General features: G+C 34.7%; 2 protein-coding genes across 3 annotated transcripts in view; both read right to left on the reverse strand.

Moving 5' to 3' along the window:
- pdlim5b (PDZ and LIM domain 5b) overlaps positions 1–361 on the reverse strand; it is an 83,251-nt gene extending 82,890 nt beyond the window's left edge. The window contains exon 1 of the mRNA XM_084400072.1: positions 219–361. The gene's annotated coding sequence lies outside the window, so the exon portion shown is untranslated. The remainder of the gene's footprint in view (positions 1–218) is intronic.
- A 4,723-nt stretch (positions 362–5,084) lies between these two features.
- The window catches only part of opn4xa (opsin 4xa), a 41,536-nt gene continuing 31,865 nt past the window's right edge, over positions 5,085–14,755 (reverse strand). Inside the window, exons 7-10 of one of the 2 annotated variants that reach the window (XM_084401342.1) lie at positions 13,360–13,467; positions 13,106–13,280; positions 11,680–11,841; positions 5,085–7,388 (exon numbers count right to left, since the gene is read on the reverse strand). In XM_084401342.1, coding sequence (XP_084257468.1) covers positions 7,068–7,388; positions 11,680–11,841; positions 13,106–13,280; positions 13,360–13,467 — 766 coding nt within the window. In that variant the 3' untranslated portion in view covers positions 5,085–7,067. The remainder of the gene's footprint in view (positions 7,389–11,679; positions 11,842–13,105; positions 13,281–13,359; positions 13,468–14,755) is intronic. The other variant, XM_084401341.1, reaches the window with a different exon arrangement.

Below are 14,755 nucleotides of genomic sequence, written 5' to 3' on the forward strand. Positions count from 1 at the left end.
TACATACATATTGTTTTTTTTTTGCTTATTAATAAATTCACAACATAAATCCTCTATACAATATCTGAAACTAATAAGAACTTTAAAAAGGATCGGATAAAGGAGGTTTTTCCCACGCGAATCGTTACATTGTAAACTTCATTCGCGTCTCCTGTCGCGCCGCGTTGACACTGAACGCGTTTTTAAAGCGCAATGACACGCGTGTTCATGTCACTCACCTGTGATGTGCTGTGGAGCCGATGTGGAGTCAAACTGTGTGTGAGGAAAGGAGAGAAAACGAGTTTAGAAACTCCAGAAACTGTCTCACTAACTTCCGCCCCTTTAACACACGCTGGAGGAAATTGTGACGCTCTGACGCTCTGACGTCACCGGCACGATGATTGACAGGCCGAGAGACTGACAGCACAGTACATTTCGTGTTCTACATGATGAAACAGTTTATCATTTATTTTGGAGTTGTCCTCATTCAGTTTGTTTTTGGTCATATCTCTGTTCCTTTATTAAGCCTCATGTCATATCCAGCTTTCAACTGTGCTTTAAAAATGTTTTTGTATTCATAAATGTAAATCTGGAGGAAACAAGCCTTTGTTTTTCATTTTAAGATCAGAAATTCAACAGTGACTAAACACAATATTGGGTTTGAAGAATAAGAAAGCTGCAAAGTGTGTTTCAGTCTGTAAACATTTTCACATTTTTGTTTAACTTTTAAGTTTGTCACTGTATCTTTATATATTTTTCTTTTTTATGTGTGTGATTGTTTGTTTACTCCCTGAGTTGTAATTCTTTAAAATCAATAAAAATAAAAATAAAAAAAGACACGTAGTATCTCCATTTTCTTTTTCTTTGTTTAACTTTATCCTCATTATGCATCTTACCTTATTTGTCAATTATACACAATTATAGCCTATATTCTGCCTCTTTCCTCTTTCCTTTTTGTTCATGAATTGGGATAAATTAATCTAACATGGTTAAACAGCCCTTCATTCACTTGAGACCGAAAACATAGAAATGCAAAATAATATAAAAGAATGGTGAAATGCCATAATGAGAGAAATGTGAGAGGAAAAACTATAATTTAGTAATAATGTCTGATATGAATTTTTCTAAGAACAAAGAGTTAATGTACTGTACATGCCAGGAATACCGGTAAATCCCTCTTAGTTAATGCCAACAAGTATTAACTTGTATCAAAAGCATTAGACATTAATCATTATTGTGTGTTATAAGCTGTCTTATCAGTGATCAGATTCGATCTGTTTTGCATGTTTCAGACTGACTTGACTTCACTCCGAGTACTAGTGTGGTCAAATACTGCCATCTACTGGCTAAAACACTCCTGCAAACAACACTGCTCTTACAACATTTTCCTCAATGTTCTAAAAGGGAGGAGAAAAGGTTTCCTTCAGATTTGCAGAAGCGACAAAAAATGAATATTCATGAGTCAAGAAGACCAGCGTTTTAGTTTCAGCCAATCAGGGAGGGCTACTGGCCGACTGTCGGTTACTTAATTTATATTCATGAGATCATTTTTCGCCTCAGATCCATCGGGATTATAAAGTGTTGTGTGTAAACCTCTATTTGTGCAACTGTGAGTAAATGGTTGGACGAAGGCAGGTAAATTAAGACTGACGTTTAATCAATGATGTTGTTCTTTGATCGAGATTTATTGATGAAACTGACTTAGGTTGACTTGACGTCTCAGATGATAAAACGTAGCCTAAAGAATAACCGGTTTTGGACGCACAGGGAAAAGTACGGAAGCGTATTGTACGGAAGCGTATTGCATTCACTTGAGGAAAAAAAATCTACTCTGTTTTTCTGAATTAATGAGTTAATTATCTCAGAATTACGAGATAATTTTTCATGAAAAAAAAAGGTTTTGCTCTGTTTTTCTGAATTAATGACTTAATTATCTCAAAATTATGAGATAATGTTTTCTTGAAATAAAATCTATTTGCTCTGTTTTTCTGAATTATTGACTTAATTATCTCAGAATTATGAGATAATTTTTTATACAATTTTTTTTTGAGATAATTTTTTATACAATTTTTTTTTCTGAATTAATGAGATCCCTCAAAATCCTCCCTATTTTAGCTGGATTGTACGGTGACATTGGATTGTACGGGACATGTTAACGTGATAATATGTTGTTGCCACAAGATATTAATTCGTGGGAACGTCATATTAAGTCGTGGGAACGTGATGATAAATCGTGGCCACAAGATAGGCTAATTTTGTTGAGGTAATGACATCATTATGTCGTGGCCACGCGATGTAAAGTCATGGCCTCGAGATCATATGTTGAGGGAACAATATATTTTTCTCGAGGCCACGACTTGAGAGAACCACACCAGTCAATACTGTAACCTACCCCGCCTTTCAAGTTCAATCCGGTTTTTTATTTTACTTTGGGTTTGAGACATTGGGAGATACTGCTGTCTTTAAGTAATATAAATGGTATTGTTATTAGTATTGATAACATATATATATATAGTATTGTATATTGTAATATTGACACCTCAAGACTTTGCGCCTGTTCAGACGAAAAGAACATCTGATCTCATTTATTCAGGAAAACAGAACAACATTTTTTTTTTATGAAAAATGATCTCATAATTCTGAGATAATTAACTCAATAATTCAGAAAAACAGAGCAAATACATTTTATTTCAAGAAAAAAAATATCTCATAATTTTGAGATAATTAAGTCATTAATTCAGAAAAACAGAGCAAAAACTTTTTATTCATGAAAAAATATCTGGTAATTCTGAGATAATTAACTCGTTAATTCAGAAAAACAGAGTAGATTTTTTTTTCCTCAAGTGAATGCAATACGCTTCTGTAGTAAAGACTATTAAAAATAAAGTCAAATATAAAATAAATATTTGGTTAAATAATTTAAGAATACAATGTCATTTACCTCATATATTAAATTTTTTAACGGTTTGATGACTAGCGTAACTGTTATCTTGATGCGACTCTAGCAGGGTTTCATATATAATATAAAAATCTGCCAAGAACGCCATAATAGCCTATGTAAACAAAAATGTATTGTGGTACTACTACCATTGAGTACCATTGAGCTTAGTATGTTTGTCTTGTTTTCCAAGTACAAAAATCTTACATCAAGATACTTGATAAGAAAATGACTTAGGATAATAAATCTTGTTTTTTGAGAAACTGTATCAAAATGAGGAAAATGTCAGTCAGTGAGGTCAGAAAATAATCTTGTTTTCCCTTTGTTTATTTCCCTGACCCCACTGGCAGACCTTTATTTCCTTGTTTTAAGCATAAACACGCTTCATGTTGACGATTTATTCAGAAAACAAGTCCTAATAATATCTTAAGTCATTAAGAATGTTTATATATAGGCTACTGGAAAACAAGACAAAATACTTAGTACGAAATGTTATTTTTGCAGTGCATCTGATGCCAGCATGATACGATTTACAATAACAGCTGAAACTTGTACAGTTTTATCAGTGCATAAACACTTTTGCAGGAAAACAATGTTCACAGTGATTTGTTTATGGTTTTCAGATTTCACAACTAATGATAGCAAGACATTGTGAAAATGCAGCAACTGGCCCCGGATCATCCATCATTATTATTGAGTTTCAAGGTATTTTGTTAATAAGCTTGGTTTACCTTCGGTCAAGTTTGATTTGTCTTCAAAAATAATTTGCCCTTGAATGAGTTCTTAACATAATAACACAATATAGTTGAGCAATATCACACGAGCAAGAGCTATTTTCTCAAATATCAGCAGAAAATCATAGAAAACAGTTTAATAAACAATAAGTTGATTAAATTAATTAACACTTTTAAGATGCAACATTGTCAATTTTGACTCTTTTTGCTCTGTTTGGGTAACGAAAATAGTTCCAAACAAAGCAGAAAAGTTGCGTCTCTCAGCAACACAGCGTTGTTTCGTTATTAAATGATTCACTGTTTCAAACTAATTGGTTGAGTCAATGATTCAATGACTCATTCTTAAATGTCGTATGAGTGATCCTATGATTTACTTATTGCAACTTGCCAGATTTAGTGTCATAATAGTATCATTTAATTGTCCCCCAACTTTTCATATTTCTATATTCAAAATGTTACATTTAGAACATTAATCTCATAACATTATTTAGGCAATTGTAGTTGCAGTGTAGATGGATTTTGTTTATATTATTTAATTTAAATTGGCTTAACAGCCCTATACACTGTAAAAAGTGAACAGTTGGATCAACTTAAAAAAATTACTTCAATTGGTAACACCTAAAGAAATTAAGTTTTCTCAACTTAAATTATCACGTTTTTCACGATAAAACGTCATAATTTAAGTTTAGAAAACTTAATTTCTTTAGGTGTTACGAATTTTTTTAAGTTGATCCAACTGTTCACTTTTTACAGTGTATAGTGTTAATGTAACAAATTAAAGGATGATGAACAACATGTATCTTTACTTTTTAGAAATAATTATAAGAGGGGTGCCCTTTTTTTTTGCCCTCAACACCTGACCCCGAAACGTCTGGAGACTAAACGAGCATTCAAACCACACATCATACGCCAATACGACACCCACAGACTGTAACGATGCATGCTGGGAAGCTGAAGACAGAAGACTCAGGTTCTCACAAAACACTAATAAGTTTAATTCTTACTCAAAAAAAGCAAGGCAGTGCAAACACATCTCAACATAACATCTCAACATAACAGAGACAGGAACAAGAGTGAAGGCAAGGGTAAGGCTTATATAACAAACTGAACCGAGCTAATAAATGACACACAGCTGAAACCAGTGAACTAATAATGACGGTAACCATGGAAACTGAACAAAGGCGGGAAACTGAACAAAGGAACATGAGAAACTCAGACAGGAACAAAACAAAACCCTGACATAGACGAGAGTTTTTCTTAACATAAGTTTATATATATTTATATATATTCATATATAAATGTTTGACTTCTACATACCTGAGCCCATTTAATGCTTGAGGAAACAAATGCTCCAAGATCCCGATGAATGAGGAATAATCCTGGAAATTAAGCTGGTTAGTAGCAGCCGTAAAACAATCATGGGGGATTTTGTTCACTATTCATTTAATCTCAGTCAGTCCAATGTAATGTTACACTGTAAAGGGATCAGTAAAGCTCTTCAACCTCACAATTAATATCAATAATAATGATAACATAGCACATTAGGGAATATACACAACACTTGGCCTGTTCCCTGTGGATTTTCATTGGATTGGCACAAATCAGGAGTTCAACAAACATAACATATGAGCATTATGTTGCATAAATGTAAACGTGAATTTGGATCGTGATGAAGATTTAGGCCACTCTTTCTGGTTATATTCACATATCTTACAAGTACATGTATCTTTTCTCACCAGCATATCTTACTACAAAAATAGGATTCAAGGACACACAACTACAGGTGCCACAGGTTTAGGTGCGAATGTTTTCATGATGTGACGACTGGGAGAACGCACAGCCAGGAGAAGTGTACAGTGTAAAGCTGAGAGATGGAAAACCATGGAGAGATGCTTCACCTGGTTGCTCATATCTGACTGTGTGTGCTGTACTGGGATGAAATGTTTACGCTTCAATAGAAGTTAAGCTCTATCAAATCAATTTGTGCCATAATGTCCATTAACTAGCGATGCACGATATATCAGGCGATATATGTTCATTTTTAATGTTATTGTTATCGGCCTAAGAAAATGTGGCCGATATATTAAAGCCAATAAATAATAATGTATTATTTTCCTTCAGCTGAGACTCTTCAGATGCGCACTGTTCAACATGATGGTTTTTAATTGCTTGAAATATGATTGGAATCACTTCAAAACAGGAAAATACAGTTCAGTGCAACATGTGTCATATCGGCCACATAAAATTATAATGAGAACATCATAATTGTGTGTTTGGGACATGGCTTTTAATGGTGAGACTTTTGTGTTTGTGATCAGGCTCTCAAAAAAAAAGAAAAAAAAGATGGATTGGCCAATATATTGGTTATCGCTTTCAAATATAAAGAATTATCGGTTTCAAAATGTTAATATCGGTGCATCTCTACCATTAACATCGAAAATAATCTTGACTCAAAGATTAAATTTGTGGTTACAGTAAAGCACTGAGCAATACATGGGGCCACTGATATTGAACATTAAAATACAGACTATTTCAAAAGCATATACACAAGACAACTGAATTAACATTGAACTAAATTGAGAATTGATGAACCGCAACAATGACACCATTATTGAATCTGCATTGAATGACACTGTTGTCTTCTGCAGTTGCTTTACAACTGAAATTGAAGTCATTTCACATTAATTTAAAATAGTAAATTAATTTTGAAACACCATTATTGTCCTGTTTATTTCTGTGAAGCTGCTTTGAAACAACCTGCTTAAATAAATGTGACTCGACTTGACATTTTACATGTTTGCCTGATGGAATCACTTGCATTATGAAGATTGTCAGTGGAAATGAATTATACAACTTCAGTGTCATGACCACAAAATGTCAAAAACATGGGAACATTTGCAAAGATATCAGAAAGAGACTTTACAGGAACTCACAGGAAATACTTTGGTGAGGCATGACGAGCATAAAAAGCGCAGCTCAAATAATAAATAGGGTTTTCATATTTCTCTTGCACAGGCACAGGTTTACGTGCATTTGAAGTGCATTGCAGTAACTTGCTGTCACAATGATTTTCTACAGTAATCGACAGTCACAAATGCGTCAGTAGAGCTCAACTTGTACCTGAAACACTGCTTTAATGAAATGAATTCTGACTGTTTTTTGGTCTTACGTTAAAGGGCAAGTAGGTTTGGTAATGAAAATTGCAAACACAGTGTCACTCGATTATTCTACAGTCCATGCCGTGGCTGGTGTGTCGTGAAGTTGAAGCAGCTGATTATCTGCACGCAAACTAATTCGGCCCGATTGCTCTGCCGGCAAAAAGGCTGATGTGAAACTTTCAGCGGAAGACTGTGGTTCTCACGTGTCCTGACTTGTCTTCAGTGAAACACAAACGTAAAGAAGAGCATCTTCAGGCCTCAGGAGAGGAACTTCTCCACTGACTCCAGAAGCTCGCTGGAGCAGTTCAGGCTTTTGAGGTCCAGTATTAATTTGTCTTCTCTGCTCGGCGACATTTGCTCCTCTGATTCGGGGCCGATAATGATTTGTGGCTCCTCTGTGTCTTCGTAAAAAGCCAGACCGTTTCTCTGGGGGCTCACAGTATTGCACTCCTCTTCTTTCTCTCGTTCCCCTCCTGGGGTGTGTTTGGCCATGAGAAGCGGGACAGTGGCCATGTTGATGGATTCGGACGCCAGGTCGAGGCCGTAATCCATCAAAGAGCCGCTCTCTGTGACTGCAGGCTGTTGGTCGACAAAACAAGTACATTTATGCATTTGGTGCTTTTATTGTTGAACGTTTAAACCTTCATCCTTCCCTCGCACTTTGTAAAACATCTTTCCCTCGCGGGTCAAAATAACCGGAAGCCCAAAAATTATACTTTTTTTTTTTTTTTTTTCCAATTTTTTTCTATTTTTTTATGCAATTTAATTTTTTTTTTTTTTACCTTTAACATGCTCCTACAGTAGTCACTTTCAAATCCAGACTCAAAACACATCTGTTTAGCTATGCATTTACTGAATGAGCACTGTGCCAATGCTCGTCTGACTGTTTGTACTGTACTGTATTTTATTTTTCTAAACTGTTTTAATTATTCTTATTTCTTTTAATTATTTTAATTTCTTCTATGTAAAGCACTTTGAATTGCCATTGTGTATGAAATGTGCTATATAAATAAACTTGCCTTGCCTTGCCTTTAAATGAGTAGAACTGATCAATAAATAATAAATAAATAGTAATTTAAGCACATTCCTCACATTCTTTCAACTTATATCCAAAATAACTCACAATTTCATGCATAACCCTTTTAATTCAGCTCAAAATAAGCCAAAGTTAAAATTACACCAACTTAAAAATTTCACTCAGAAATTGCAGAATTAATTACAAAGAAACAGCAAGTAACACACTGAAATAAACATTTAATTTTGAAGTAAAACAAACTCTAATAATCGAAAAAATGTATATACAGTGTATAGCGAGCGACTGAAGCATAAAACTACAAGTTATGGCGGAGGAAAACTGTTTTGCTAATAAAGCTAGTAATAATGCTATTCTGCACAGATTAATCTGATGATCATCAAAAACTCACCCAATAACGAAAAATGTCATGTATCTTATGCCATTGTTTTTTCAACTTGTTGAAATCAATTGTTATTATATAACGTTTTAAACGTTTGGCAATGCTGACATTAGTCATAATGATTGCTGTTCATATCAGATGAGGAGTAACAGTGGATACTGTAACTTGGCAAGGATATTTATAGGCAAATAGACCAAAGTAGTAGAAACTCTTTTCCATTTGAGGTTAAATTTTTGTTACTTCAAGCTACTTACACTTGTGGTCAAAAGTTTGGAATAATTAAGATGTTATAATCTTTTAAAGAAGTCTCTTCTGCTCACCAAGGCTGCTTTTATTTGATCAAAAATACAGTAAAAATAGTGAAATATTATTACAATTTAAATTAGCTGTTTTCTGTGTGAATATCATTCAAGTGTAATTTATTCCTGTGATCAAAGCTGAATTTACAGCATCATTACTCCAGTCTTCAGTGTCACATGATCCTTCAGAAATCATGTTTGACGCTTGTTGGACACTTCACGCACTCGACTGTCGCAGCTTTAATTACGCAGTGAAGGGGGAACAATGTTGAATGACAAAATAACCTTATTTATACACTACATGGTTGAGTACGTAGTGTATAAGTGCATAGTGTGTTCTGCGTCATTTGGGACGCAACTAATGGCTGTTTACTAGGGGTGTAACGATTCGTTTTAACAACGATTCGATTCGTATCGCGATTCGTGGCTGTCGATACGATTCAAGGACAATATTGGTTCATTTAGAACGATACGATCCGAACCGATTCAGTGACCTGAAATCGATTTAGTGACTTTTTAGCCAAAAATTCTTGTAAGGGAATCAGGTATCAATTAATTATGGATATAAACAAACAAGTAAACAACAATTAATGTCAAATGCATTCACATTTTATTTGAATAACGTAGGACTGAACGATTACGACAAAAATTATAATTGTCGATTATTCCCTTGAAATTGTAATTGCGATTATTAATTACGATTATCACAACATTGAATGATGTTTTGAATAGTTTGGCCATGGGACCCACATTTCCTCATGGTCATCAAGCCACGACCCACCTTTTTAGGAATTATATAGGCCTATTATAATACATTTGTTTACACAAAAATTGTTGACACACAAGTTCTGTCGCCCTTTACTTAACATACAAAAAAAAAATGGTAAGAATATGACAAATACTGATAAACAGTAGGCACTGCGAGGTTAAGCTATTAAATATTAGTCCCAAACCAGTTTTTGTTAATACAATCTTGGTGTGAGCAACCGCAGTCATATAAAAATATACAAAATAACCAGTAAGAGGCATTTTGTTATGGAAACAAACAACAATTAGGCGACCATGGTGATACACAATACTTAGAAGAACTGGTAAAGAAACATGGAAACTGCTGCTGATAAATAGCAACACACATGACGTACCAATAACGTGATTTATTGGTATTTTACTTTTATTTCTTAACTTACTAATTTACGACGTTGCATTCTCGGTTGTCTTTAGCACTTTAGTGAAGTGATACAGCGCGCGCCGGCGCATTTGCGCGTGCAATTGAAGAGTGCGCGCTACTGCAGTATAGCGGCTGAGAGGACAGGAAAGACCGTTTTTCTGAGGTGAGAGACTTTGCACTGCTTGTTGTCTCTGCGCGGCTGGCGCGCAACGCATGGCGACGACGTCACAGATAGGCAGACTGAATCGAGTAACGTTTAACGCCTTTATCATTAAAAGTGCTAAGAAAAAACATCCATATAAAGTCTGACGTGCTTAAATCCAATGCGCTATTTCCTAGTATCGATACAATCGATTCATTACCTTTTAAAACGATAGTAGACCGATATATGTCGTCCGGAAGACCAACTTGCCGAGCACAGATCAATGTAGTTGGATCGTAGGAATATAAATCGATACATCGATGTAGTTGATGAATCGTTACACCTACTGTTTACTGGCCACCATATCGGTATCGGCCGATATATGTTAGTTTTTAATGTTATCATTATCGGCCCGATAAGAAAATTTGGCCGAATTATTAAAGCCGATAAATAATGGATTATTTCTTTCAGCTAAAACACTTCAGATGTGCACTGTTCATCATGATGGTTTTGAATTGCTTGAAATATGATTGGAATCACTTCGAAAAAGGGAAAGTACAGTTCAGTGTAGGGTTGCCAACTCAGAAAAGGAAAATGCGGGACAATCGTTGTACTTTATAGGAAAATGAGGGACACTCAAAATATTTGTACTGTATTACACAGTGTACGTCATTTCAGTGTCTGCAGTTAAGTAGCCTATGTGTTTAAAAGGTTATCAGACATAAACACATTTGTATGCTTAACCTATTTATGTATTTAATTCTAAAAATAATTTTAATGTCATACATAAAAAAAAGTCACATTACAAACAAACCGTCGTTCAAAATAACAGCATTTATCTAAAATAGAAAGATTTTTTAACATTATACTCTAGGCTTACAGTTCAAAAAAGTTTGGGGTTAGTAAGATTTTTTTTTGTGTGAAAAATTAAAGAAAGTAGGCTAATTGCCTACTTTTATTCAGCAAGGATGCATTACATTAATCAAAAGTGACAGTAAAGACATTTACAATGTTACAAAAGCTTTCTATTTCAAATAAATCTCTTATGAACTTTATATTCATTAAAGAATCCTGGGGGGCAAACATTTTTTTAAACATTAATAATAATCAGAAATGTTTTTTTGAGCATATTATTCCCTAGATTACATGTTTTCTTGCGTGGCTGGATGTTAGACTCATGAACAATAATCACGTTGTTTGCATTCGCCAAAATTGATTTACCGAAATCAAAACGTGGACAGTGAAAGGGAATTACCGTTAGCGCGAGACGAGTCCGGCTTGAAGCGGAAGCGACCAGACGGCAGAGGATTATGTTCGCAAATCAAACAATGATTTGTCTCAAAACAATGATTAAAAAAAAAAAAAAAAAAAAAAAAGCTGTGACTGATGGTCGGTGATCATTCTCAAGCGTCGTGATCAGCACTGCTGCTATTGGCTGTTGTAGCCTATCAGTCAGTGGTTAGATCAGCGTAGTCAAAAAAACGGGACACGAGAGGTCACGCACGGGACAAATAAATTAGGCCCAAAATACGGGATGTCCCGGCTAATTCGGGACAGTTGGCAACCCTAGTTCAGTGGAACATGTGCAGCGCAAGTCTGTCATATCGGCTACATAAAATTATAATGAGAACATCATAATTGTGTGCTTGGGACATGGTGAGACTTTTGTTTTTGTAATCAGGCTCTCAAAAATGATACAAAAATGTGGATTTAGATTTATCGGCTAATATATCGGTTATCGGCTTTCAAATATAAAGAATTATCGGTTATCGGTATTGGCCACATTTTTCGAGACGGTGCATCCCTACTGTTTACTGTAGTCACTCTTGTTAAGCACATACCTTACCTTCTCTTCTCTGCGCTCTTCCTCTCCTTGACTCTTGTTCTTCGTCTTGCCATGTTTCGTTTGCGGTTTCCTTCCTTCTTCTCTCAGCAGATTTGCTGATTGTGAGCTTCTGAGGATCTGACTCTTTTGCTCCACAGGATCTAATTCTACATCACTCCAGACCTAGAGCACATACACATACACATACGTTTAAAGTCCCCGTGAAAATCAAGCTTTTAATGTTGTAACCTCTGACCTAGTAGAAAAGGTGTCAATTAAGAACCTAAATGTCTAGATATACATACATAAGCAGATTTTAGCAGTATAACTACGAAGTGTGCATTTATAATATTGTATGATGGCAATGTGGACGCATCTTGAACTAGAAGATTAAGCATAAGTCTCCTCTTACACTGCAAAAAATGCTTTTCTTACATAGTATTTTTGTCTTGTGTTCCAGTCCAAATATCTAAAAATTCTTAATTTAGATGAGTAAAATGCTATAAGATATTAAGTCTTGTTTTCTGGGGAAATAAATCAAAATTAAGTGAAAAATTATCTACCAATGGGGTAAGAAAAATAATCTTGTTTCTGTTTGAATTAACATTATTTTTCTTACATCATTGGTGGATATTTTTCCTTTTTTTTTAAGCAACAACTCACTTCATTTTGATTTATTTCCCTAGAAAACAAGACTTAATATCTTATGGCCTTTTACTCATTTAGTAAATGCAGCTTGATTTAAAGGGGTGGTTGATTATGATTTGACTTTTCTAACTTTAGTTAGTGTGTAATGTTGCTGTTTGAGCATAAACAACATCTGCAAAGTTACAACGCTCAAAGTTCAAAGCAAAGGGAGAGATTTGCTTTTACAGAAATCACTTTTTAAGGACTACAACAAACGGCTGGTAGAGACTACACCACATTCCTCCCGGGTTAGTGACATCACCAACCCTAGAATTTACATAAACCCCGCCCCCTGAACACGATTTATAGATTATCAAGACAAAATATGCTAATCAATGACTAGAAGATAACTCCACATCAGCTACATAAACTCATCAACTAACCATTCAGAAATGTCCTGTTGCTTCTACATGTTGTCACTTCTTCTTGAGTCTCTCCAGTTTGAACTGAGAGTTTGAACATAAAAGGCTAAAAGTGTTTGAAATTTTCAGTGCGTGTCTGTGTGAGGTAAAATGACACGAGCTCTTGAAGCTCCGCCCCCCTGTGCCGGGAGCAGCAGCTCATTTGCATTTAAAGGGACACACACAAAAACGGTGCGTTTTTGCTCACCCTCAATAAGTAACGACTTTAACTTTAAAGTCATTAAGTCTTTTGACTTTAAGTCATTATACCACCCCTTTACATTTTTTGATATTTGGACTGGAAACAAGACAAAAATACTAAGTAAGAAAAGCATTTTTTTGCAGTGTAAAGCACTAACCGTGTCTGAAGTGGACATGGAGGAGATTCGCTGGAACTTGGCCTTTGACCCTGATGACTGTCGGCTGAGCATGGGCTCTCTGAAGGACGATTCGCTGTTCGACACCGAAATGCAATCTTTACGTGACGACTGGGCTAGAAAATGCAGACACGGCACCTTCTCAGCCAGCGTGTCTCTGTAAATCAGGGTCAAAAATACACACTGCATTATATGTTTTGGCACAATATTGTGTGGTTTGCTGCACTTGAACGAACCTGTATTTGGAGCGTATGATGGCATAGATGAAAGGATTGTAAATGGCTGATGCTTTGGCAATCACTGCAGGAACTGCCTTAGAATACGGAGAAAGAACGTGGCTGTACCTGGAACATGACAAACAAACAACGCACATTAAGTAGCACATTACTACGCCATTGAAATTCATGCTACTGATGTCAGCTTTGCACTTCAAAACATTATGGTCTTTTTGCCTCGTTTTCAGTTACAAATATCTAAAAAAAATATTTGCTGCTTTTCATATATTGAAAAATATGTGACAATATATTTACTAATATATCATAATGTACGTAATTTTATATTTAGTAATACATTACATAATATACAGATGTATATGTGATCAGATATGGTACTGAATGTTTAATATATTGCAGATATATTTACTCGTGCAACATAAACACACATATATAGAGAAATATATAATGTAATATATTTCTTATATTTTGTAATTATTTACATTATAAATGTTTTATATTTTCAAGCTAGTTAACAAAAGCACAAGCACACCTGCATGTACTAAAGTATTTAGCCAAGAGACACTGTGAAGAGACGTGCACAGCCATTTCTTTAAAATATAATATTTATAACTTATTTATAATTCCAAAATTTAAAAAGTAATTCCAAAATAATAGAACATTAAACACTAACAGATCTCCCCCTATATTAATATTGAGCAAAAGTAAATAAAAAAACACTTAATTTTAACATTTGCTCTCCTTTAACAGTCAGAAGCAAAGCATGCTGGGAACTAGAAATCTGTCGTAACTCATTCCATGAATGTGTGTGTATATATATACATACATTCAAATTTATATGGGAACACCTATGTGCAATATATGTACAGAATAATATGAATATTTGGTAACACTTTATGTCGATAGTCCACTTTAGACATTCTACTGACTATAAGTAACTTTGCAGCTACATGTCCACTAACTCTCATTAGAGTATTCTGTCTGCTTAATATAATAATAATATCTGCTAACAATTTTAATGCTTCTCAGTTGACATTCTACTGACTATAAGTAACTTGGCAACTACAATTCAACTTATTCTCCAAACCCGAACCCTAACACCTAACCATAACCTAACAGACAGTCTACTAATACTCTAATGAGAGTTAGCTGACATGTAGTTGCAAAGTTACTCATAGTTAGTAGAATGTCTAAAGTGGACTATTGAAATAAAGTGTAACCAAATATTTTATATGTATCAATATATAGCCATACATGGTCAATATTGCAGTATATTGAAAAATATAAGCACTAGTTTCTCATATATGAAAATGTATAATGTAATATATCGCATTATATTTTGCAGTATATTCCCATATGTTTTTGTTCCGTAAGGGTACGTACTGGAAAACAAGTCAAG

This window comes from Rutilus rutilus (genome assembly GCF_951802725.1).
Source record: "Rutilus rutilus genome assembly, chromosome: 25".
Classification (NCBI taxonomy): Eukaryota; Metazoa; Chordata; class Actinopteri; order Cypriniformes; family Leuciscidae; genus Rutilus; species Rutilus rutilus.